This window comes from Oxyura jamaicensis, chromosome 1, assembly GCF_011077185.1.
Source record: "Oxyura jamaicensis isolate SHBP4307 breed ruddy duck chromosome 1, BPBGC_Ojam_1.0, whole genome shotgun sequence".
In the NCBI taxonomy this organism is placed as follows: domain Eukaryota; kingdom Metazoa; phylum Chordata; class Aves; order Anseriformes; family Anatidae; genus Oxyura; species Oxyura jamaicensis.
Window position 1 is genome coordinate 110,236,499 of NC_048893.1, and position 27,131 is coordinate 110,263,629.

The window sequence follows — 27,131 nt, forward strand, 5'->3', positions numbered from 1 at the left end:
ATGTGTTGTAATACTATTAAAATTTGTATTTCTAGGCACTACAAAAACAAACAAACAAACAAAGCAAACAAAAAGTTAAGTCAAAACAAAATACTACCTGGTCATAAGGAAACATTCATGCATTATGGAGATAAGAAGCTTATCAGGAAATCACCGTGTCTTGCCATGAAGTTCTCTATTTTAGGCAAAAATGCATCTTCTGTTGGGACACTGTTCAAATAACAAGTCGTGGCCAGTTCCACTTCGTGCTTGTCGCAGGGCAGAAACTACAAACCAAAACATTACTTTCAGGAAAACTGCCCTTGGACTGCCTATACCCAAATCCCTAATTTAAAGTAGGCAGGTATGTGCAGTCCCCGGAATATCCCAGTTTCCTTTGTATTTATTCTCCATGCACTGAAGGGAGCAGTTTTTTGTTCACATTCTTTCTTTCTATGGAAAGAAAGGGAAGGAAGAAATGAACAATGGTAAACTTTGTATCGTAACCCTTATAAATTAAAAATCATCCTAGCTTTGTTTTATGCCATGCACAGAAATTATAAAGCAGCTGTGTCCCGCAGGCAAATCTTAGGGAACTCACACATAGTCATTTAATCTGTAGCCGCTATGGGAAGCAGATGTCAGGGAAGAAGCATGGTTTCCCTTGTAGACAGTTGGTGGTCTACAGGAGGGAGCAGTCCTCCTCGTGCCTCTGGGCTGCGGCTGGTAGGGTGCCTCGTTCCCGCTGCACTGGCCCGACGTGCACAGCAGAGCGCCTCCGAGGATCGTCAAAGACGCGGAGACAAAGCCAAGGTACAGGGCTTGACCTATCTCGTACTTCATCCCGTGGGGAAGCAGGGGGTTGTAGAAATCTGTAACTACATCGTTAGTGGTCCAGGAAACGGGTACCAGGCAAACGAGACCGGCCAGGATGAAAACGATCCCCCCGGAGACCGCGATGGAGGCTTTGGCAGAAGTCCCCTTGGCACAGCGGGTGCACTTCATACCGACGACGGCAATCACGCATGCCAGTGCGGAAAGGACGCAGGAAATCACCATCATGGCACGGGCTGCTTGGAGGTCACGAGGCAGCGCGAGCTGGGAGCGGTGGACTTGGCACTGGTAGATGCCGGTGCTGTGCCAGACGCACTCCATCCACAGCCCTTTCATATACGCCACAGCTGTTATAATATTGGTGCCTACATGCGCCGTTCGCCACCAGTGTGGCAGAATAGTAGCAATTAGTGTCCCAATTAGACCAAGCAGGCTTAGAGAGAAGCCAAGTAACTGAACAGCCGTGCTTGCCATGCTAATGTTTGTCCTGACTGGTTCCCTTAATAAAGAACCTCCGCTCAAATTCCTTCAGAAAACACAGGCTTTTCTTGGAAGATATGCAGCTGTTTTACCTTGACACCTTCTGCTCTCCTAATAAAAGGTAATTGAGGAAAAAAGGAGTTAATTATTACCCACATGCATTACCTCTCCAGCCAGTAAGGTGCATTCCAAGCACAGTTAGTGCAATAATTAGCATAGTTATCGCTGTTAATCGTATTTTTGTGGAAGTAATGGGAAAGTAAGCTTCCCTCTTCACTTATATAAACAGTCTTCTGTTGCCCACTGGGAAGAAAACTCAAGACAATTTATGAAATGGAAAAAAATATTTTAAATTCAAATATTCTTCTTCCCAGCAGACTCTTCAAAAAAACAAACATGATTTCCTTCTAAAGCAGAGAATTAGCTAGTGTTAACACTTGGAATGAATGAGATTTATAAAGTAGGGAACTGCAGTTTGCTTTACACGATGAAAACATTCCCAGAAGGTCATAGCAGGACTACAAAAACAATAAGGGCATATTTGCTCAAACTAGGGAGCAACGAGAGTGATTTAAAACCTGTGGAAGAGGATAACAAGTATTGGATTAAAGTCACTTTCCTGACTTGCCAGTATTTCTTGAGGTTGCATTTTAATAAAGCAACTCAAAGGGGAATAATTTCATTAGCCTCTGTGGAGTCTCAGCTTATGATTTTAGGCTGTGGGCTAAATGACAGCATGTGAAGCCAGATGTACATCATGGAGCTTCTGAGGAGCAACACCTTCACAGTTTCGTCGTGTATAAATTCTAGCTGGAAAACAAGGAACAGGAACTCTTCCTTCTGTATAAATCGCAGATTAAGTGGTCTTTTCCAATGGCTGCCTTGCAAGGTCTGTTATACATCATGCATTATGTGTGTGGGCAGAAACCTGATATTTTAATATATAAAATAACTGTTGCATCAAAATCCAACTTGGAATTCTGAAACAGAAACAAATTTAGGCTTCAATCCTGCAAAGACCTATGCATGTGCTGAACGCATGTTTATGGGAGAAAGCGTAAGTGTTTGCAGGACTGGGCCTTAGCAGGCAAAGGGAGGAAAACCATCTGGTGAAACTAATGAAGACCATTAGAACAACAAAATAACGCAGATCGAGGAAAGCGAAAGCTGGTTTACATTCACCTTATCTCACTAATGAGGCAGGATTGCTTGAGGTGTGTACCAGTGCTGATTTTTGTCTCCAGACAATGCCGTGGCATGCACTGATCTCTGCATAACAGAAATATGGAGTGTCTCTTCCCAGAACAACCCAGAATCTACCTTAGACCTTGTGCCAAAGGAAAGTAAAAAAAATAAAAAATAAAAATAAAAGCATGGGGATTGCATGGGTTAAGCAGGGCAACCACACAGACTGAGAGCCTTGAGCTTAGACACGCTCCTTTTCTTTTGTTTGGAGCATGTCTGCTAGGCGCAGACATGGGCTGGGGAAAATTGCGGTGTCGGATGGGGGGTCTGCCAAGAAGTACCAGCCGCTCACACTAAAAGGGAAGAGCAAAACCAAAGACCGGCTTTGCTTGAGTGTGACTCATTTTAGGACTTTTTGGCCCTTCTGATGCTCTGCAACTAATGCTTAAACAAAAATAAGCTGCTTTCTGTGGTTGTTGAAGTAATTTGCCCAATTGGCAAACAGTGAGAAAAAATCAGAGGGTTTTTCTCAGAAATACTTGTTCTAGGTAGGTGTCAGCCATAGGATCTCTCTGCATTCTGCCAGGGAGGATTGTGTTGCATATTGCTCTCTTTTTAACAGCTATCACAGAGTACTGCGATATCACAGGACAAACATTAGGGCCAAGCACAGCACAGAGGAGCACAGCAAAAGTAAGCAAGTGGTTGTCTCCATCAGTACTGAACATTTTGTTTCTGTTCCTGCCACTTGCTTGGCTGAGTTCTAGAATTCCTCAACCTATGTTTGTCTTCCAAATTATTTGATTTCATATGTTAAGCAAAAGGAAAACCAAACTGCTTTTTTTTGGTGTTATTTTGTTTTTTACATTACGCCTTGTTTCTTATGAGGCGTATCACTATATCTAAGCATGCCACGTGTTAGAGAAATCATCCTGGCAATGTTCCTTCTAGATCAGGGAGAGCTAGACCTGGCCTTGGGGCACGGCACAAGGATGGGGAACATGCACCACCCCAGTCCCAGACCCTAACCCCAGCACCAACTTTCATGTCCCTGCCTGGTCTGACAATCCCCTATTCCCTTGGTATTCTTCCCTGCACACATCTGCAGGTAAGTGGAAGCCCAGGTTGCTCTCTGTGCAATTGCTTGGTCCACACATTATACCTGTATGTTGCACTCTGCTCTGAAGAGTGCTAAAGGTTACTCCTGTATGTTTGCAAATAGGCTTTCAAGGTCAGGCATTAGGTTTTGCAGCTAATCCCAGAGAGAACAGGATATAAAAGGTAAATGTGATTTACACCGCCAGTCACGTGAAGTGGACTTCCAATTTAATGGAGGTCAGAATACCCTGGGGCTTGGCAGCAGCTATTTTTAGATAGTATTAGGGCGTTGTTTTTAAACATTAGCCATTAAGAACTTTCTAATTTAAGAAACTGGTGTTAATTAGCCCACTTGCTTGGTTCAGGTTTTCCATGTGCCTTTCTTAGTGTATGCCAGCTGCCCCTGGTGTTGAATAATGCCACTGAATGAATAATGCCACTGTTGAATAATGTTGAATAAAACCTCTGCGGAGCTGCCACTGCTCCCTACCTGAAAGTGGCAAAGCCAGCAGAAAATGAATGCCTTTATCTCTAAGAACATCAATGGCCATGTTAAAATGTCTCACCTTACAGCCTTGTTCCTAACCGGTTAGGTGAGGAACATGACCACCACAGGGGGATCAGGTGAACAGCTGGTTGAACATTTCTCCTGGGCTGGCCTAGTTAAATGCAAGAACAGAAGCAAGTCATTTTTCTGCATGGATTGGATTTGTTAATGTGCTTGGAAAATGAGCGAACCAGAGCCAGCTTTTGTGAGGAAGCAAAGACAGTATCTGTGCAGGGTAAAAGCCTATGCCTTTTGGTAAAATGGCTGCTTATCTACGGGGAGCCAGTAGAGTTACTGCCCTGTGCACAGCTGCTAGAAAAGGCAGGAATGGCTTTCTCAAACCACGTATGCTACTCAAGTGGCTTGTTTCTACTTTTGCCTTGCTCAGTCAGATGCCCAGGATGTGAGGTGCAAGCTTTTCTCTTGGAGGAAGCCCCTTTTAGTCACGGTAGTGTCTGTTTGCATCCCCCCCCCAGCAATAACACTGGCAACCTCCCAGTCTCTTTTCCCATCCCATCATCTCAGATAAATCATTTTTACTTCATCCTCTTGGTGCAGTTTGGCCTGTTCCAGCATGATGCTTTCAGAGAGTTGAACTGAACCCTTGTAGCAGACCTGGTTTGATGGTCTGCTGTTTTACTGTGTGATGGATCCTAATGTCAAGGCCCAGTATTGGACCAAGAGCAGGGCAGCATGCATGCTTATGATACCCCATCCAAACACTGAGTGTTTGTAAAATAATGTGAAAAATGGTGAACTGGTGAAACTTTTTATTTCCTTGTTCTGCCAGTTTATGCCAACTTCTTTAGGAGCACAAGGAAAGACAACTGTCTTTCCATATAAACTTTTGTTTTGTCTGTCGCCTGTGTTGTACAAGAACAGCTATAGCTGGGATAAATCCTGGGCTGTACTTTCCACTGGGCTGTATCACAGCTGCATTAACTTTGGGAGACATGTCTCCAAAGTAAGCTCCAAATAAACAGCAGAAACCGATGCCACTAATCTGGGTATTTACCCTGGATTAAATGACAGATGCGTGTTTTACTGCTGCCTCTTTCATTGTTTCTCATTTTACTGTTTCCCTACCCATATCAGTCTTATCCTTTATGTTTCTATTATTTTAAAGCCAGATCCTTGAACTGGTTCTTCTCATGCAGATTTTGGCTGTGTTAACTCTCACCCGTGGGGCTGCAGAATGTTCTGCAGATGGATTTTTATCCAGTCATTTTGGTATTTATCAGTGTACCCTTACCTACCTGTGCTTTCACTTCAGTCCCTCAAATTCTGCACCAATTATCTCAAAAAACTCTGAAAATATGGCAATCACAGCCTCTGCAGGGGAATTGCAAGGTATTGAGATGCAGTGGAGTCCTTTGTAGACAACCAGCAGAGTCAGGCCTGACATGCTCCCCATTGGGGACCTCAGTTCAGCCAAGCCCTGAAGTATGCACTCATTTTACTTGCTTGTTTAATCTCACACAGCCTGAATTATTACGGTTGGGCACATGTTTAAGTGCCAGCTGAATCAGAGCTTAAGGCATGAACAAGCCGTGCTTTAGCTGGGAGGGTGGTCAAGGTTACCGGCTCCAACGCTTCGTTTGGCCGTCTCCCCATCCCCAGGCCCTTTAATTGCTAACTCCTTCTGAAATGTTTTAGGGGAAAAAATTGGCTGGCACTTTTCACTTTCTAAGAAGAAATCCCTCCCTGTATGTGGGCGTGGGTGAGTAGATCTCCGGGAAATAAGACCTGTAGGGCTTGCAGCAAAATTCTTCATTTTCCCCCTTTTTTTCCTTAAGAAGAGATTAGGAAATCAATAAAAGTTTGAAAGGCTCATTGTAACCAGCCCTGACCCAACACCCACTCTAACCCCTCTCTGAGAAGCAAGGCCTAGCGGCAAAGCCTGACGTTGATCACTGCAGCACAGCTGCAGTGCCGCCAGATGTGCCTGAGGAGCGTGAACCCCTCTTCAGACCCCAAAGCCCCCAGGACTTCCCCCGTGCAGAGCTGCTGGGTTTTAACCAGCCTGGTGCTGCCTTGTTGCTTCCTCCTGCACAGGCGGGCTCCTTCACACCAACACCAGCGCCATCTGCCCACGCTGCTTTTTCGGGTCTCTGTGTTTGCCATTGGTGCTGCCAAGGGTGCCTCCATTCATTTTGTGGTATGTTTCCGCCTGAGACCAGCCATACACTATCTCTGCACCAAATGCTCTTGTCTTTAAAATGCTCTTGCTTTGAAATATTATTGAGTGGACTTCATTTTTTAATTTTTTTATTTTTATTATTATTATTTTTTTTTCTCTTACAGAAGTATTTCACATTTTGGGTTTTGTTAGTTTGTTTTGTTTTGTTCAGGGGCACAAACCAAAAGATTAATTTTCACCTTGAACTTACTTAAATGTCAAAAGACCTGGAAAAAAGGTAGAAACAACACAACTTAAAAAGTATCAGGTCCACTATTTGATCCCACATAATTTTACCCCCCCAGATTCTGGACTCTTTTTTTCTCTGTTCTCTGGATAGCCAGTGGTGAGGTAGGTAGCACAGGGGGTGGTTTAGATCTTCTCTAAAAGGGATGAGTTGCCCTTCAGGGGCTGCCATCTGCATTTTTTGGGGGGAGACAGAGGCAGCTGAGAGGAATGGGTTTCCTTGCCGAAGCGCTCCATGCAGGGCCTTATCCCAGGCCTCAGGGAGAAAGACCACAACATGAAGCTATTGGCATGGCATGAACAGACAACAGGGTTAATGGATGAAAGAATAGTCCCCAGAACTGCTCATCTGGATCAAAGCTTTCCAAAGAGTCCAGTGAGTTTGAGCAGCTTGGTTTTTGGATGCTTAGTTTGAGAAACCATGAAGTGCTCAGATCTGCTGTATGGGGAGCCAGATCTAAGCTCTAAGAACTGGGAAACTTGAAGTCATTTTTCATACCTATAACAGGGTCTCAAGGTCCACCTAAGAAAAATGTGGTATGGAAAAAAGAATCGAAGGACAAAATTATCTGAAAGCTAAACTGTGATTATATGAAAATGATTGATGTCTTCAGACAGAGGTATATATGCATACAATTATATGGTTGGCGCATGAACAAAAGCTCTTGTGCTTGGACCACTTGCAGCTCACATGATCTCATTTTTTACTGAATGTAGCCAAGGTTAATAGTTTTGAAAGATAATAAACATCCACAATATGGTAGAGGTTCCTCCATATAATGTAACATAGAGAAGGAGATGATGAATGGTGCATTTATAAAATGCACTACGTGCAACGTGGCTACTTAGTTCTGTCTTGTATTTATAATATTAATGTCTTAAAAGAGTGTTGTAGCAAATATACACTATAAACCTTCATTTTCTTTCAGAAAGTCAATCCTTTCACTGAAATTGGTTTACTGAATCTAGGAGGTGTTTGTTTGCCTATGGGATGCTGCTAGATGAGTAAGCTTAACGTGCTGGAAATAATGGACTCTTTTCTTAAATGCTGACTGTGGCTTTGGAAGAAACTCTTCTGGAGTTATTAGTACTTGTTTAGTTAATCTTAATTTGGATCCATCTGCAAACACATAAATATTATGAGGTACTGTATATGTACATGACAAAGCAGCCTTTTTTTCCTTTAGAGCCTCACTTATTCTAGAGTAATGGATTTTATTCAGAGGCTGCTGTCCTGGGAGTTTATCTATGTTATTCCACAAAATTCTGAGGGAGTATTGGGCAAATAACAAATGCCAGATTTCATTTTCTGGGTGTACCAAACACAACAAGCTTGACTATTAAGAAATTCGGTGTGAGACAAGACAAGGTAATGTGCTATGAAATGCTCAGTACTATGAAAATCAGGTATGTGGCTCCACTTGCTGAATGCTAAACATTGGGTCACATTTCTGATAGTTTGGGTTTTTCATCTCCGCATGCAAAGTGGCAATAATTTCAACTGAGGGTAAATTAATCGGTGTTTGAAACATTGTTGTATTACAATAAGACCACCAAGACACTGCTCTAAACACAATGGAGCACTTCAGTGGAAAGCTAGTATACAAGGAAAAGGCAAGATAACAGTTAGTATTTTGGGGGGTGAAATAATTCACAGTGTTTATGCACAGCTTTAGTATGCAAAAAATAAAAATGTGCAGAACAAGGAGGTGTGGGAACTGAAACTCCAATTGTTTGCCTACCAGTGTCTTTGTGGACCCTTTCCTTCCAGAATAAACGTAGCCAAATCAACATCAGAAAGTCTCCTTGTAGCCTGACGTTTGAAACAACCATATCCCTTTTTGGAACATGATCTGCTGGAAGCAGGGAAATTTTGTGCGTAGGCTGGGCTTTTATCAGGCCCTCAGATTAAAAGGCCACCACATCTGCAGAAAGGGTTGCAGTCTGAATGACGCAGAACTTACGGGGGGCTCCGTGCCCTGGAGGATTCCTGTCGGCAAGCGTGAGCTGGTAAATTAATCGCTGCCCAGGCAGATTACAAAAGTCTAACAGCTAAAACAGAGCACTTATTGCCTTGGAGCACCGAGAGATCTTGGAGCTGTTTCAGCCCGGATGTCGGGAGCCTTCGGGCCAGGTTGTCCGCTAGCATAAATCCACACAGTGCCACTCAGCAGTGGGGATGGGGTGGCACTGACACAGCGTTTAGGAGATGGAGGCTTTGAGCTGTGTTCCCCAGTCTGCGTGCATGCGGCTGGCTGGCTACTTATTGTATTTGAGTTATTATAATTTATGACCAGCATCTGCAATGCCTGCACAGCCTGCGCGAGCACTGCCTTCAGGTTACTCCTGGGTGATTTTGCCCAGTCAGATTTTAAATGACTCAAGCCGTGGAGTTTCTAACATTTCCTGTGGCGGGCTGCTCTGCAGTCTGGTACACTTCATAGTTCAGAAATATATCCTGAGTGCCAAGCTAAATTCTCATGCTCCTTCTCCCAGCCATATTTCCTCGAATCAGCCTAAACAAATTACCTCGGTGATGCGTATGCCCTGCAAATACCTATTTAAATTTATCATCCCTTTTCTGTTACCCATGTCCCACCTAGGCTCTCTCCTTCTTCCCCTTTTCCCCCCACTCTCATGCTATTGACATTGCTCAGTAATGCTTAAAATAGTTTTCAGACCAATTTAGCCTCATCTTTGTTGTAAGATTTATTGCAATTTGTGTTGTCTTTGCCTCAGGACAGAGTTTCCCTTCAGCCACTGCTCAAACTGACCTCAGAAAGGGATCGTGTTTCCAGCCTGTGCTATCCTTTGATACAGGTGCTTCCAGAGACTTCCCCTACTATGTGAAACATTGTTTTGCTGAAAACTGAAATTAGATTTGTGGGGTTTACACTGTGGAGCGTAACCTGCTGGGTGACTGCACCTTTGCAGCTTTCCTCTCCTTCTTGGGACTGCTTGCGGCTCTGAGCATCATCCTGGGCATGAGCCCACCTGGAGGGGCCAGTGCCCTCTTGTCAAAGGATCTAAGGGAGGAAATACGCACCCTGGCAAAACCTGAAACAAGATCTGGGCAGCCATGTTTCACTCATCAGCTGCAGAGTGGAGAGGGGAGGAGGGAAGGGTGCCATTTGCTGGCTCTGAGCTAAGCTGCCTACTGGCAGCAGCAAGCCTACATGCAAAAGCCCCATGTGTCCATCCTTTGCCTTTCCCTTCTGCCCCAGTAAGCTTTCATCCCAGCTGCCCTCAGAGGCACACTCACCTCTTTTTTTGTTGTTGATTTTGTTTGTAATTTTTGGTTCCCATGTGGTGTTTTCTTTTGGTTCCATAGAGCCTAGGAAGGCTCCCAGACAGAAATGTGGGCTGAGCCCCTGAGCAGTGCATCATGTGTGCCTGGGTGTGCTGCGCAAATTGAACCTGGCCTGTACGGATGGCCAGCATGAGGCACTGCTGGCACCTGAGCTGCTTTACCCATGCTCTCAGTGCCACTGGCCAGGCTTGGCAGACCCCAATGGGCTGGCTGGCAATGCTGCTGTGAGTGGTCTTCAGGACAGACATTTGGCAGCCCCAGATCAATCGCTAAGCTTCACCATTCTTCCTATCTTATTTGGTCTTATTTGAAGGTCTATCTGAAAAAATCCAGATATGTGCTAACCTGGTGGATGTGCCTAGGGGCTGTCGTGGTGGTGGGCATTGCAAGAACTGCACAAGAAGATAAATGCCATTGCTAAAGCCAGAGCAGCGAGCTGGTATGCACTGCATACCTCAGTCCCTGCAGCCCCAGCTTGGGCTCATTTGTGTTGGTGTAAATGGAGAGCAGCTGCTCAAGCCCATCCTATTAATGATCTGATACATCAGAATCAAACCTGACAACGAGATCTTCCTTGCCCTTCAGTGTTTGCCTTAACTTTGGATTTGCAACACAGTCAAGGAGGTTTTACACAAAGTCCTCAGACTTCTGTACCTACACGGGAGCCATATTTTATTCCTAGGCCAGCATAACCCAGCTAACAAATGAGCCGGCAGCCAAGTAACAGAGTGCTCAGCATGCATGTACCTGTGGCACCACCTGCAACATGGAAATTGGTGTGAGCACTGCGCTCAGGGCATCATCCTCCCTTTGAGATGAGCACACGCAGGACTCCTCACTGCTGTGCATTGCCCTGTATTTGCTCTGATAGCTATATCTTTGGCCCTGCGTGAAATTCTCCCCACGTCTTTGACACTTTCATTTGTCTTTCACTACATGACCAGAATAAATAAGACCATCAGCCACAAACTAATTTGTCTTTGCTGTAGCTCTCAGAGAGTGCTGTAATTATTTAACTTCTTAAAACTTTCACACTCTTACAACTCTCATAAAATAGTTGTTTAACTCTTGATATTTTCTCCCCAGCTGTGATGATTTAATCTAGCCTGGGTTTTGAAAGAGTCAGCCAGGAAAACCCCACAGCGCAATACAGCTCATTTATAAGGATCAGAGTTTCTGCAAGACCAAGCCTGCACTGCACTCTACATCTGTCTTATCTAAACACTACCATCACACTGTATTTAGGTTTTCACGGTAAGTTAAACCACGACACGTAGATTTGAGAAAGTCATACATCTGGCCTGGAAAGATCATTCTGTATTTTAAACATTTTGTGGAACAGCTCCGTATTATTAATTCAGGTAGAGCACATTTGTTTTGGGAGGTTTAGTTCTCTTGCCAGCAAGGGGGAAGCACTGTGGTCTCTTTACCACAGAAGTTCTTACCATGCACAAAACCCTCCAAAATTAAGCCAGTCTTCATCAACTTTATAAATCACGGCCTTTCATAAACATCACAAAACTATTCTGATGTGAGAATTGTGTTATAACGCAGGTGAAATTCCCATTCTTCCCCAGTGATGACTTTCACCCATAAGTGAGAAAAGAGCCAAAATAACTCAGAAACCCAGCAGTGACAATTTATATTTCAAAATCAAGTCCTCTGAATTCCAAAGCCAGGAAATTCTTATAATTAAGATGCCTTTTACAGACATTAAATACCTGATATAGTTTATGTTGCTTATTAATGGTCAACAAGAACACTTTAAACTTTATATTTAACACAGGAATTGCAAGTATAAACTTCTCCCACTACATATATTTGCTATTGCTGAGCTAACATTGAAAGACACATACTAACTTTTTAAATTTCCTGACTTTTATGATTGCTCATTTTTGCAACCTTAACATTATTTTGAAACTAGGATTGTGTAAAATTTTCCCCATGAGACTAAGAACTATGTGCTTTTGAAATGTTGCCTTTCTGTAGCTAATTTCCCTTTTTTTTTTTTTTTTTTTTTTAACTGAAAATCTTGCAGACAGGAGCAAAATCACAGGACCTCAACAATAATCAAGTGTGTTTCTATTACCCTGGTGCCTTAACTTCTCTGCGTTTGCTGGGTGTTCGCGCTCAGGTGCAGGTGTACGTCTGCGACTGATCACAGCCCTGTCCAGGAAAGCACTTGACATCGCTTGAACCGCTCTCATGCGCAGAGTGAAGCACTAGCTTAAGTGCTTTCCTGTATTGGGGAATATCTATAGAGATATTTAAACTTGAAAGGAATTTGAATTTAATTTTCCTATCAATGCATGTGGGATTTGAACAGGTGATGAATTACGTCTAATGGCTGCTAGTGTGCATAGTCCCTGGACATGAATGGGAAATTAATTCTTTCTATGTGGAATCATAGAACAGCGTAATAAGTAAGAGAAACTGTGCTCATGTAAAACACAGCACAGGTCGTTCTGGGTTTGTGTCCAGACTGTTTTGCAACTCAAGTTACAGATTTGTTTCTGGGCCTGATGCTGGCTCTTTTTCTGGGGGTGAGCAGATGTCAGGAGCATTCTCTTAGCCGGCCTCTTTAGGTGAAAATTTGCCCCTTGTGACGGGAAGTAGCAGACACAAGCAATATTTAAAACCCCTTAAACAGGATTAAATGTTGTCTTAAGTCTGGTGCTGGCTCTCCACACCCCTCATAGGCTGAACATGAACACTGAAAGCGAAGGGAGGGCGATGCCCGTCGGCCCGGCTCTGAGGGGCAGCACTAGGGCGCCGTGCCGACAGGTTCAGGCTTTGCCAAGAGCGTGTCATCCTCTTCCCTGTGCAGCAGGACAGGAACGGCCATCCTATGCCCATCTGCAATGAACTGTTTTATTGCTAACGCTAAATGGCGCGTGACTCTCTGCCTAGAGCACATGTGTTTACTGCAGGATGTCACCAAATGAATACGACTGAGAGTTGCAGAGGAAAACCAATTCCTCTTTAAGCAAGGGCAAATCATTTGTGCTACAAGGAGCACAAAACCTTGTGGAAGCAAAGGTCTTCCAAAGGGCTCAGCATCACACAGAAGAAAGTGATTCACGCTACTAGTAGCTGGGTTTTCAAAACTAGGCACAATGACAGGGGTATTTATTTAATTTGGAAAGTACTGGGTGGCGCAGGTTTGTTTCCTCTGAATGCGTGTCTCCCTGGATCATGTGCTAGTGTCTTTTCATGAGCTGATGAATGTATCGAATTTAGGTGCTGAAAGGAACAGGAGACACTTTTACTATGTTCCAAAAAATGGGAAATATGGTTTTGTGGGTTTATTTTTCATTCATTTAGATGCCGTCTGGTTGCCCGCTGCAGATGCCTCTGTAAATATCTGCAAAGGAGGGACCTTTCGGGAACTAGCAGCTACTGATACACTGCACCCAGCAGCCAGAGCCAATAGAAACACACCCAATGTCCTGGATCTCTGTTTTCATTTCTTTCTTGTTCCAGTGTAGCTGTGGATTTTTCTTCCTGGCTTAGAGGTAAGCACTGCCAAGCAGCTGGGCTGAATGAGCCCTGCCCTGAGCTGACTGCAAAATCTTCAAGGGGAATGGTGGTGTCCAGGATTGTCCTGTCCCTGCTCTCCCTCACAGCTGGCCTTACTTCAGGAAGCTGCTCCCAAGGGAGGAAAGGAAACCTGCTGTGGTGCTCCAGGTGCCCTGGGGCTGGCTAGCCACATCCCCGGGGCTATTACAATGTGGTTGCACTGCTATTACTACTGCTATTACAATGACAAACTGAATCCTTGAATAACAACTGAACGATTTGACCATTACAACAATGGCATCAATATTGCCTTATTATTATTTCTGGTCTCTTACTACTATTTCCCACGTAGCATATTTCCAAGATGCTTTTCAGAGGCAGCCACATCTTCCAAGGTCTTTGTTAGTGCCTACTACAGAGATGGGAAAAGCCATACGATAATCTGCCGGAGCCTAACACAGCAATTAACCCACCGGTGTTTCCTTGATGCAGTGGTTCATGATGATGAAAGCTCCAGACCTGCCGGCTCCAAGGAGTTACTTGTACCATATCAACTTTTCACGTGTAATAAAAAGTATAGCCACATGAGAAACTGAACTTATCTATGTACCCCCAGGTTTCAGAGAGCAAAAGGCTGCTAAACCAAGAGAAGTGATTAGGAAAAATAAGGAAATGAAATCACTTAATGGGAATGTGCAGCATGTAGAAGGAATCAATAAATAGTTCCCAGGAGTTACCAAGGGCTGTTTAATGCTTTTTGGACCTAAACTATCTAATCCCTACCCTTTCTGTTTTATTTGTCCTCCGTTCTATCACATATCACTGGAATATCATGCATCCTGTGAAGATCACAACAGCTGCTTGGTCCCGGGACTCAAGGTACGGTGACAGGGTCAAACTCTCCTTATGTTATGTATCAGATTCTCCATGAGAACTCTTGCTCTCTAGAACTGCTTTAAAGCCTTTTTGAGGATACGGATATGAGACCGCTTCCACATGCACCAAACTGTCTTCCTTTTCCTGAGGCTTAATGCATGCTGTGGAATAATCATCCCCTGGATTTGGCCAGTAGCAATAGTTCATCTGAACACTGATAGATAAAGCAGTGCAGTGTGTTGTGCTGTATGGCTGGTGAATCATTTTGCAAAGCACTTACTGCAAAAGAGGAGGAAATTAAAGCCTGCAGGCCTCTCGGTGACATCTGGGTGGCTTCTCTGTGACTAACATCACAAGTTGTCCCTAGACGTTTTCTGACTTATCTACCTCTTTTTTGCTTTGCTTTGTTTTGTTTGTTTGTTTTCCACTGTACAAATGGGACAAATGGATGGAGGTAGAAAACTCTATATCCTGTATTCAGCACCCATTGAAGTTACCATTCACTCGAATGAGTCCTGGACCAAACTTTGGGTTCTGGATGCTGGGAAATTATCTCCTTGTCACTGTTCACAACAATAAGCTTTCAGAGAACATGACTGTAAGGGCGATATACTGGGTGATCACTCAACTGATGATAAACTCATAGAGGAAAGAATAAAAGACAAAAATTGGGTTAGCAGATGATTTTAATTCAAGTTACTGTTAAGCAACATTAATCTGCAGCCTTTTTCTCTTTGGTGATGTCTACCTGAGGAGAGGAAGGTATGCCAGACTCCAGCAGTGCACATAACTCATGCCTCTGAACACCTACCACAGAGTCATTGCGTGATCTTAGTTTTTCCCCTTTGTAATACCCTATATTCAGCCAGGAGGATAGTCTATCTGCTGGTCTTTATCATCGCTGGAGAAAGCCCCAGTGATGGGGTGAAAGTCTGACTTTCTTCAGTGGAAGTTGAGTCACGGTAAGGAAAGCTGAGGAGGGCTACAGGATTTGCCTCATTCTCCCAAAGATCAAAAGAGATATCTGTGAGATGGACAAAGTTTTAGCAAACTTAGAAAACTGCAAAAACACTACTTAATTTTAATCAACCTGGATTTTGAAATCAAGGTATCCCTTCACCTAGTAATTCTGTGTGCCATCAACATGTCCAGTGACAGGATCACACCAAATCCTATGTCTGAACCATTCTAATTTGGGAGAATTTGGCTATGGTTTAAATCCAGGCTACAGCTTAAGTGTGTATCTCAATATACAGAAGCCTGTTTGTGCAAGTTTTTCTCATTCTTTGACTCACAAAATATATTTTACATATTAAAGAAAAAAATGCATCGAGTTAGATCAAAAGATACATCCAATCCTGTAGACTATCCCAAAAGTGCAAATAGCTGAGGTTTAGGAAGGAGAGTAAAAACAGGAAAAGCATGCAGCATTTATTTTCCAGAATACTCCATCTCCAACAAGTCGATGATCACAGACCTCTTGACCCTGAAATGTTATCTTAGTGTTTCACCTTAATGACTTTTTCTTTCACTGTTTCATCCAATTACATTTCCAATGTGTGCAGAAGTTTAAGTGTCTGTGGCAGAGGGTAAATAATATCCTTTTTATTTTTTTTTATTATTATTATTTTAATTTAAAAGTTTTAAACCTGCTGTATCCTTGTTTTCTTGAATGTCCCTTTCTTCCTACATTAGAACAGTCATTTCTTATTTAACTTCTCCATGCCACTCATGATTTCGTAACATAAATGCAACTGTGAGGGCAATCCAAATCCACACAGTTCAGATCTACATGATACCAGAAGATATAAAATGACTCGATTCTTCGTAGTAAAGCCACATTTCCACCTATTTCCATTTTCTACCATTTTCCACCCATGCAACCTGCAGTTCTCAGCATAATAAACCATAACAAGCAAGAGCTCTTGGCAAGTGGAGGCAAGTTATTTAATGCCTGTTGAGAATCTGTCCCCCTATTTTTAATAAATGCTTTCATTCAATAAATGTATACTCAGCTTTAAGAAACATGGAAACTACAGTTTTTTGCATCAAGTGCCAAGATAATAATAATCTGGCAAGTAACTGTTTACTCAAAGTAGTAAAAGGCCAGTGAAGCCAAGACTTGCTGTTACCACTGTAATAATAAATATTTGCTGGTGACCACCAGTCTTCAGTGAAAATTTCAGGTGCCTCTGGTATTTTTCAATTTTTGCTAAGTACCAGGTGACTCAGGGTCCAGCTCTGCTGCTCTTTCTCATACTGAGTTTTATCTGATCGCAAATTAGCCTCAAAAGACTTGAGTCAAAGCAAAATACAGTTCATGCTGTAGAACAGCAGCAGAATCTGATCCTGTGTTGCTGGTCTCTAAGTGATTTTTGAGTAACTGGCACCAGGGCTTTACATACATCTTTAAAATACTGGAGGTCTGGGTTTATTACCAAACATTGTTTTAAAAAAGACGTATGCTATTTCTATTACATACTGTTTGTAAAAACTATGTATTCTTAGACTGGATACTGAAGCTTCTGAAACAAAAGGTAAATGACAAATTCAGACTTTCTGGAATTGTGGTACTTCCACCAAAACCTCAGTGGGCACATCTGTATATATCACCATTGAATTATTACTGTTCTACTAAACTGCAAGTTATTTTCTCTTACACCCAATGGTCTGGAGGGAAAAAAAAAAAAAAAAAAAAAAAAAAAAAAGTCTTTATTGACAATCAGTGATACTGGGAAAAAACTAAATCAATAAAATGAAAAAATGATCTGACATTAATTATAGTTGCAAGGCTTGCTTCTGGACACACCATGAATATAATCTGTATTTCAGAGCTCTGCTACTATATTGCTCTGTTTCATCCATAGAAAAATCCATGTTGGCCCTGGGGGTATCAGATGCAGAAATCACTTTTGGAAGAAAAAATACACCAAAAATATGCTAAAAGCAAAACCCAGGCAGGACATTGCTTGAGTAGTTTTTCATTACCACAGAGCTCATTCTCAGAGAGGAGCCATAGAGAGAGGCACATCTGTAAGAGGGTAAAACAAACTTCTTGTTGCCCCTGGATGTCTTCAGGACACAGATATTTGTCACAAACCCGAAGAGCCCAACAGAGAAAGTGTTATACAGTGTTATACTCTCAGCCACTGTAAATCAGAATAGGTCAACAAAATGGTGCCATTTTTTTTCCAGCAAAACAACATGTAAGCAAGCCTCAGGCTCACTGTGTAACAGGCACCATCACTCCTAAGCTGTTGAGCAACTGCTGAGGTTGATGGGAGCATAGGGCACTTGTCACTTTGTGGATTCCTGGTCCTCAAGAAGAGACCATTCTCCTTCCCTCTCTGCACAGATAGGAACAATTGCAAAACTCCAGGAAGCCCCCTGGTCCCACAAGCCTGCAAGTGAGAGTGGTCCCCCACCATTCTGGTCATACCTTGTTGGGCCTTTTCCTTCTCAGGTGCAGCAAACGGGTTCTGTCAGAGCACTGAACTTGTATCAACATCTTGATTTGGAAAGGAGGAGCACATTGAATTTATAATAGCTCGCTGAGTGACATGCAATTTGTAGCTTGCTTCCAAGTCCTCAGGCAAGTGGCAATAGGTCAGCAAAAGCTTTTACTGTTGTTTGTTCTGGAATATAAAATCTTTAATCTTCTTCATTTTAAAATGATATTGTCAGATGGGTAGAAATAGGTTTCAATAGCTGTCGTGTGGAAAGCAGCATACTAAATGGATGATACCTGACATGTCTGGGGGGGCTCTCTGCCCCACAATGAAAAGGTAGAGCCTGTGTAAGTCAGGCTAGGCACACAGGGTGAGTGATCTACAGAGTATGGATCTGCTCCTCCAGGCCAATGAGAATTGATGCATATTTACTGTAGGGGGATCCTTTTGTATTCACCTCAGACCACACAATAATATTACTTGCTGCATGCCTACAGCCAGTTCTCTATCTCAAAGAGATTTGCAGAAGAAGGTCTGTAGTATGACCTATTCTATGCAAAAGGATAAACTGAGGTACAGAAATGTTTGGTCACAAAACAGATTAGGAAGAGTGTGTGTAGCAGATTCCCACATTTCCCATTTCCTCCTGACACAATTTCTCCAGACTGAGCTTAAATCTCTTCTGGGAACATTTATTTAATCCCAGATCTTCTTAGACACACCCTACCAATAAATCTGCAGGACAAGTTCCCATGATGTGGTCTCAAACATCACCAAAGTTAAGTCTTTGTGCTGTGACAGAGGCTGCCTGGTGTTTTTTGAGAATGCATGTTTTTTGAGAATACACATCTTTCACCATGTGTAAAGCCTACCGAAAAAAAATAAAATAAAAAATTACAGGAACAGAAAAATGTGGCCAAGACAGCAAGCACTGGTCTTACAGAATGACTGCAAAGTAAATAAGGGTGTGTACAGCACATGAAAAATTTATAGATATATATAAAAAAATAAGAAAACAAAACTACTCTTGTGACACCTTTAATGTATGCCTTTTCACCAAGAGCTCAGAATCAAAAATAAGCAAGTCAATAAGACTTTATCTAACACCTTCAAATTGCATTCTCTTCTAATACACACAGCATAGCTACGTACTGATCACCCCGCTAATTTATATTTACTCTACACCATCTGTGTTTTCAACACAGCAGGTCTTCTGAACCCAGCAAAGGATGTGCTTTGAATCTCCCTCTGCCAGCACAAGCGCTCAGCTGTTGATCATCAGCGTGTTGATGATGAGATATTCCATATTTAGTATAGTCTGAGCAAAACGCCTTACAAAGTACTCTGAACCCTGTGCATAATGGGAAGGGTACTAGAAACAGGCCAGATTTCAAATCCATTAGTCCTGCCTTGCAGCAGCTCTGAGCTGTCTGAGTCATGACTGTTCCCATAAGTGTCAAAAGCCGTATAAGGCTCATTTTGGAGAAAAACTGCCAACAGCAATTTGCAATCAGCAATGTGAAAAGCTGCTTAAATGTGATGCATTACCGAGGAATCATGACATGCAGCCTATATCAGAGCTGGTAGGACCTTATCCACAAGTGCGAAGTCTACATCAGTACCAGAAGGAAGCTGGCTGACAGGAGTGACACGACCCAGAGGAACAGATGTCCTTTCCAGTATGGGGCAATCTGACATGAGCTGCTGACCATATAAACCATCCCAGAGATCTTGCACTAAAGGGACTCAAAGGAATTCCTGTGCCTCTTGATCTTGTCTCACAAGGACCTTTAGGTGTGAGATTCTGCAGAGCCTCAGTGCTCTCCTCCTGTTTTGTTGGCTGTGTCAAACCATGAGCTGGGAGAACTGTACCCCCATGAGTTACGGACCACCACTGTCCCAGCAGCCTTAGTCCCCCCCTCTCTTCCACACCCTAGCAACACTTTTTCTAGGTGTTTGTAGTCTGAAGAAAGTTGAAAACCAGATATAAGAAAATCTCTTCTGGGGAGTAACTTGGAGAAAACACTTGACTGGGAGAGACCAAGAGGGTTCTTGGAGCTGTGGTCTCATCTCTGCTGTAAGGACTGGCCCTCCTGTGGCTAAGATGGATGTGGTCCTAAGGTTCCCATTGTTCTTTCTGTTTCAGGAAACCAAAATAACAACAAGAACACCTAATTTCTTCTGAAACTAGCCAGGAAATTGTGCCCCTTAGATTTGGATGTGGAACTTGGCTGAGCAAACTATGCTTTCATCACCTTCAAGTTGGACTATTGCAAGCAATACATTCTCAAGCTGGAGTTAACCACAAAAAGGCACTCAGAACCTGTAGCTGGTTCATAAGACTTGTCTCCTGAGTCAGACATGCCAAAGAAAGCACTTCACACCAGTGCTCTGCACTCCCTCTGGGCTCCCAGTCCAGTTAAACAACTGGCTTCAGAGATCTTGTCTTTCAGCTGTAAAATCTTGAAATGGCACAGGCATGCCTCACAGTCCATCTTTCTTCCTCCTTCCTCTCACTATGATCAGTAGGGACAGCAGTTAACATTTTCTGAAGCACCAAAAGACATTTAGCAGCCTTTATCTTTTTACATAGCTGTGGCTTGAGCTCCTACATCTCCTGTGCATTTCTGAAAATTTTATACGTGTGAGGAGTCCAAGAGTCTAAAGTATACAGATCTTATGTGCATGGGAAAGGCTGAGCCAATTGCTGAGTCCAGCTTCGAAAAGGGATGTGGTGTGATTAAAAGGCAAGAACCAAGAAACCCATCGCCCCATGATATACTTGGCAGCAGAAGCCAGGTGATAGGCACTTTCCCTGAGAAGAGCTACATTCAGTGAAACCTTCCCCACCCTCCTAAAGTTAAGGCAAGGTGACAGGTTGTTGATTAGATTCTCCCTGGAGCTGACTCACAGTCCCATTTAGGAGGGTTCACTAGTTTATTTGGCTTCTTTGCTTCATGCTGAGAGAAAAAAAAAAAAAAAGTCCGTTGTGTGTGGAAGTATCCCAGAAAACAGAGGGTAACTTTTTCCAAAACAGTTTAGTACTCTCAGAGCTGCATCCTCTCCATAATAGTCCGCACCACAAAATTAAACAGAAATATTCACAGTGTGTGTCTCACTGTAAACTTAAGTAGCAAATACTGCATAAAAACTCCCATACACACAAAAAAATCTATTCTTCTCATCCTTAAACTTGAACTTTCTTTTCTTTCATTTTTCTGGAGATTGGACTGCAGAAGAAGTTGTGGGTGAATACACATAGGCACTCAGCTCCTGATACAGAGAAGAACTGATGAAGAGAAATAAAACTCCTTGAATGTGGGGATTGTAGAACTGAGATACAAAGCAAATAGAGAGAGTCGCTGGGATAAGGTATAATGAAAGCTGCTGTATGGGAGTGAAAAGGAAACGTGATTGACATACAGAGCCCTTGTCACAAGGGTGGAGGCTGGCCTGATGGTCCTGAAGCAGAGAGTCAGGGAAGAGGATGCACAGCAATGCAACACAAAAGCTCAAGATGTGTGAAATGCATTTGACCTGCAAAGATAGGCATCTCCTCCCCCCCCACCTCCCCCATTCCTTTTTGTAGTTGTTCATTATGACAGGTCTCTTTCTGTGTCTCCCTAGGGGTCTTTTCACCATGCAGCATGCTAAATTTGAAGCATCTTGAAAACCAATGGAGACCCAAGTATCACTGTTGCCATGGCTCAAGTGAGATATATTCAGTTGATGGCAGATTTCAAAATTAATAGGAAATGTTTTCAGGGTCCATTCAAAAAGGTGTTTTGATTAGTCACTTCTATGAACTCAAAAAATAAGAATTTACCATTGCCAAACGTGTCAAGAAAAAAATAGAAAATGCTGATCTCCCTTAAATAAAGCTAGTGTGGTAAAAAATATCAAACACAGCATATTTTTTCCTATTGTTTAACTAATGTCTTCCGATTTTACACTGTACCTTTCTCAGTAACATGCACAAAAAATATTTCAACAATCTTCTAGTAAGTGTTTTGGATTTAAGCAATTTTTTTTTAAACTTCCTACAGCTTGTTTCATATGAGCTGTAAGCTTTAGTTTATGGACAGAAATTAAATAGATTATGGACAATTCTGCTGTAGGAAGTTCAGCCCAAATACCAGCAGTTAGGTCTGTGTAGATGTGCCCAAGTTTTCATGCAGAGACTGATGCAGAGTATGTCTTCTTGCTTTTTAAAAGAGCTTCCCCAAAGAATAACTACATCACAAAACTAACAACTGCAGAGGTTTTCTTTGAACACTGTACAGAGCTGGTACAGTGAGCTGGTACAATTATGTGAAACAGCAGCATATGGTGAATTCTCTCCTATAAATGCTACTCACTCAATGAGGATGAATCTCAGAATCTCACCTCTTGGAAAAAGGTGGTAATTGTGTCACTTCATAATGAACATCGCCTTGATTGCAATGACCAGGAGAGGGTATTATAGTTGTAAGAAAAGCCTCATAGCCAACAGAAAAAAAGGAAAAAAAAAAAATGCTGAGCTTAAGGATGCAATAGCCATGTCATGCTACTGCACTTCTCTAAGGACTGTAGCAGGAACTGGAGTCTGATGGACGCTGGCCAGTAGTGGGCAATAGAAGTTGTCTGTGTTGAGTGAGGCTCCAGCAGCAGCTTTTTGTGAAGGCAGTGGAAAAGGTAGTGTTGCCTGCAGCATCTAATTTTCTTGTTCAGAACAATTTTGGAAAGCTCTGCCTCTCAATGACTGGCATTTGTATTGCATCCAAAAAAAGCCATAGGGAAGAGTAGCCGCCAATTTGCAAGGATGCCTACCTCTCTGGCTGGCTTAATGGATAGCTAAATGATATTGTTCCATAATTCTGGGTTAAATGTGACTAATAGAAATGTGTTGTTTGTTGTTGAGCATTTCAAATGGAGGCTTCTAGGCTTTGCTTCATAAACAGCTTATTCTAGCAGCTCATAAGCAGTGCTAATAAGGGAATCTTTACAAGAATGCTAAAACTCATAGCCTGGGATTGAATTCATGTCCTCAAACACTGTAAGTGGATCCTCCTATATAATAAGGGCTTTTACAAATCACCTTCTTCCTCATGGGAAAAGGAGGAATATGAGTAAACCCTTAACTACCACCACTAATAAGCACACAATTCAGTTTGCTTTCCAACAGGAAAGGATTTAGGGATCTGCCTTTTCTTTTGCGCAAATTAATTATCGGCTCCTTTATCTTTAAGCAAACTTAGAATAGACCCAAGGAGAACTACAAAAATATTATACTGCAAAGGCAATATTGACATAATTTTTAAAGGTATAAAAGTCAAGCAACATGCAATGAAGGTTGAAAAGCTGTCTTTACCCCATCAATCAGACACAGGGATTTATGGCAACACCTAGTGCCTGCAAAAGGAGGGGTTGGGAATAATAGCTTTCACTCAAGCTCATGGTGTGTTATATTTTGTGGGATGAACAGAAATAGTGGGTTTTGTTTTATTTCCCCTTACTTTTTTTCTGAGGTCAACAGCAAAAGGAATAAAATACTTCTGTTCAGGATATAACTGGTTCAGGTCTTTTTCCTCTTGTACCCCGTATCCTTTATGTAGCCAATTGAACACTTCCATTTTCATTGTCTTTGTGAATAACATTAGCCCCATACTCTTCACATCAATGCATTGATTTTATGCATGCGCCTGAATAAGTATACTGAAGAACAAATGTTCTGTTTCTTCAAAATTTAATACAGTGCTAAAAATGTGTCACCAAACAGAAACTATCAAGATTTGCAGCAGGTATTTTTTTCCCACACCGGGAATTTCAATAGTTAAAAATTGCAGGAGGATTAGATGCATTACAAAGGGCACAAGAAATGCAGTTCAAACATTGCAAACTTTGTTACAGACCTCACATCCTTGGTAGGGTTAGAGACCAGGCTACAAGCAGAAGAGAAGCAGTGTCAAACCTGCTTGGGCTGTTCCACCGGAGAGGAGAGTCCCAGCTCTGCCTAATTAAGAATCTAAATGCAAACAGGGTGGTGAGAAGCTGGGTGAGACTTATCTCTCTGTAACTGGGGGAGGGAGGGCTAGCAGAGGGAGAGTGTAGCACTATGTGAAAAATTATACCCTTTTATTCACTTACCCTTGTGAGGGTAAAGTGCTTAAAACTTGCTTAAACTAGGAGAGCAGAAGTTCCCTGTTCTGCCAGCTGCGCCTTCCTTAACTGACCATAGCCAAGCTGCTTTGTAGCTGGAGGGAAAGCTTATGTGAGTATGGGTTTGCTTCTCAGGTCCTTTTATGCTGGGCAAGGTTTACTTTTTGCTCTTCCCAGAAGAACCTGAAACGGATTTAGTGTTTTGTTGTTGTTGTTCTGTTCATTTTGCTTGTTTGTTTGTTTTGTGAGTAGTACCGTGTGGTGGTTCTGTTTCTTAGGATGCTGAGGGCCTTTTGAGTGACTGGTGTATAAGCTGGCACCTGTGTTCAGCTCCCATCTCCCTTTGACTTTCCTGTGTGGCTCCAGGTGGGCTGCCATGAAGGTAGGTTTCTGCACATCTCAGGACCCCCTGTCTCCCAGGATGGTCCCAGTCCTCACATTACAGAGGGCACCTGGGATTTAACAGGTGAGCAGGGATTACTTATATTTTCTTAAGAAGTTGGCCCAAAAGACTTATTTCCTGTGGAGGAGAGAGCATCCCCGTGGTATCTCTGTGCTGTTTAATAGACACAGTGTTGCTGCAGCATTTTTTCATTGAAAGCACTCACAGGGAGAGGTTTTCTCTGCCTAGCTGCTTATTTTCATAAAATACATAGCAACCTAATGCCTCAGAAGCTTCTGCTCTCTCAGATCTGTTTGAAATTGACTGATTTCAAACACAGTCTCTACACTGCTCTTATGGGAGAAGTAATATCCAGATCATATCTTTATACTATACAATGTTCTAGTAGACCAATATTTAGTAGGCAAATGCAGCCTTATTGATGACATATGATAATGAAATAATTATGTATGTGAGTCAGGAACTGAGAAGCCTTTGTGTACTGACTTACTTTAAGGATTGAGGACTTTTCTTGTGAAGAAAGTTCAGCTATTTCTCGAAAAATAAATGTAGTCTGGGTAGAGAGGAGAGGTATGGTGATCTCTCACAGAGGCTTACTTTTATATTTCATTTGCCTCTGATACCAAATCATTAGAGTAGTCTCTCCCTCCCATGGAAACAAAATAGCATTGTAAAAGCCAGTTTTACAATTTTCATCCTGCATCTAAATCCTCCCTCATCCTGCTTGCTTCTTATATGAGACTTTTTACTTGACCTTTTATACAGCACACATTATAACTCTCTAGCGCTCTCTCACAAACAAGCACCCCACACCTGTGCATGGATTTTCTTCTGGACAGGAAAAATGGAAAATTCTCACAGAGAAGGGCTTGTGCACCTCTTACTGTGCCACCACCACTCTGAGCTGCATTGCTGCACAAATGCAGGCAGGGATCTGAGCAACGTGCACCACCAAGGTGTTAGACTGAGCAGACTGCACTGGCAGAGAGCTAGGAAAATAGGATGAGGGTCAGGTTACTGCACCAGCACTTCCCTTAAGCAGAAATGTAGGCCACTGGATCTTAATCAGGTGGATGTCCATGCTTCCTTTCACTGGCTTATGTACTAAATGTAGAAAGGTAGGCATTTTTTTGGTGGCTTGGGGGTGTGAATTTAATATTCTCACTTCTTGAGTTCCCTTGCTAATTATAGCTCACTTCATCACTCTGTATTGGAAAAGTTTTGCCCTAAGAGTTAAAAAAAGAGTAGGAAAAACTATCACAAGAGAAGCACAAACCAAAGTTTTAGAAGTAGCAGACTTACAGCACCTGCTTCTGCACTCTGAGAATTAATAAGTTATTTGGCTTTATTACAGCATGGCCCTATTTATGCTAGTGCCTGGCAAAGAAGTGTTCAATATTCAGGAGTGTGTGAATCGGTTTTCTGGCTCCTTTCAAATAGCTTTTGCTAGCTAGAACTGCCTGCACACATCCAAAACCCAAGGAGGCTCCATGGACATTTGGCAACATATGATATGAAGTGAACAAGAACATAATGTAAATATTATGTGACAACTGCTGCAAAATGAAATGTTGCACTTCTGTGCATATGTATCCTAATTTTCATTTTGATGTAGGGAATGGTATTTTTTTTTTTTTTTTTTTTTTTTTTTTTTTTTCTCCTTTAAAAAAATCGGAGCCTTTCACTGCTGGACCTCGAATTCTGCATAAACTCTTCATGTTGACTTCTGCAGTCAGGGAGGATAAGCTGTATGGAAGCAACAGTAAGGTATCAAAAGATTTCATCTGCTAGTGGTATTTGGTTACAAACAACAGGAACAACAGCAAACAGTTAGAGCAGCCTCTGTGTTCAGAGCAAGATGGAATAGAACCTGCTTTCCTTAAGCGTAAATAAAATGTCCTAAAATCCCTCTCCCTTCCTCCTTGAAATCTCATACCTTCTAAAAACACGATGTTGCCCAAATTTTGTTTCCATTTATGAATAACCTGGGAGGGGGAGCAATCTTCATTTGGAACACCACTAAATAAACATATTACTTGTATAAACTCAGCTGGTGTGGGAGGTAGAATTTTTTAAATTCCTGACTGATTAAAACACAACAAAGAACTCACAGATACATAGGTTAAGCTTATATATTTCATTCTATAATCAGCTTTGTATGTCTTGTTTAGGAAAGCACAACAAGCAGGCTTTGTTACCCATTCTCTCTCTCATACACACGTTCAATAGGAAAGACAAGAAGCGCCTGTTTCCCACCGCAGTGACTTACGCTCTCTGTACGGCTCTCTGACATCCCGGCAACTCGCCCCTGCCCTCTTCAGAAACCTCAGTGCAGAAGCTTATGGTGATAATCCCTGGTGGGCTACAAGTGCTAAAGGGTAATACCATCACACACTTGATTAGAGCTGACACGTACTGAGTAGCGCGGGGAAGCGGCATAGCCCCTCCACAAAGCCGGGCGCAGCGAGTGACACGCTCGCCCAGCAGGGCTGTCCTGCTCTATGCTAAATGACAAGCTGATCCGCTGCCGGTCGGGTGGCTTCCTACAGAGCTCTTTCATTTCACTTTCATATCGCCTGACGTGGATTGCCGGGAGATGCTGCAGAGGACAAGCCCAATAACTAGCAGAGGGTAGTGTTCAAGGAGACCTTGAAAGGAGGAATTAGAAACACATCTTCCCACATGTAAATACTGTAGGCAGATCTTTTGCCTAGGAGTACTCTCGTGTCAGTAACCAGCTGGTAGTACATGACCCGAGCTGCCTAAATTTGTCATGGGAGGAGAGGTGTCAGAAAACAGAGCGTGCCTCGCTGCTCGTTGGAGGACGCGGTGCTGGGATGGGAGCGTTGAGTCTAGCCGACTATTTACATTCTCCTAGAGACAAGGAG

The 27,131-nt window shown here is 42.6% G+C and overlaps 1 protein-coding gene across 1 annotated transcript; it reads right to left on the reverse strand.

Annotated features, from left to right (window-relative positions):
- CLDN14 (claudin 14) lies at positions 1 to 26,555 on the reverse strand. Its single transcript, XM_035314760.1, has 2 exons — positions 26,513 to 26,555; positions 1 to 1,404 (listed from the first exon to the last, which is right to left on the reverse strand). Exon 2 carries the CDS (start codon positions 1,285 to 1,287, stop codon positions 577 to 579), a length of 711 nt encoding a protein of 236 aa, XP_035170651.1. The 5' UTR covers positions 1,288 to 1,404; positions 26,513 to 26,555; the 3' UTR covers positions 1 to 576.
- Between the last annotated feature and the right edge of the window lie 576 nt (positions 26,556 to 27,131).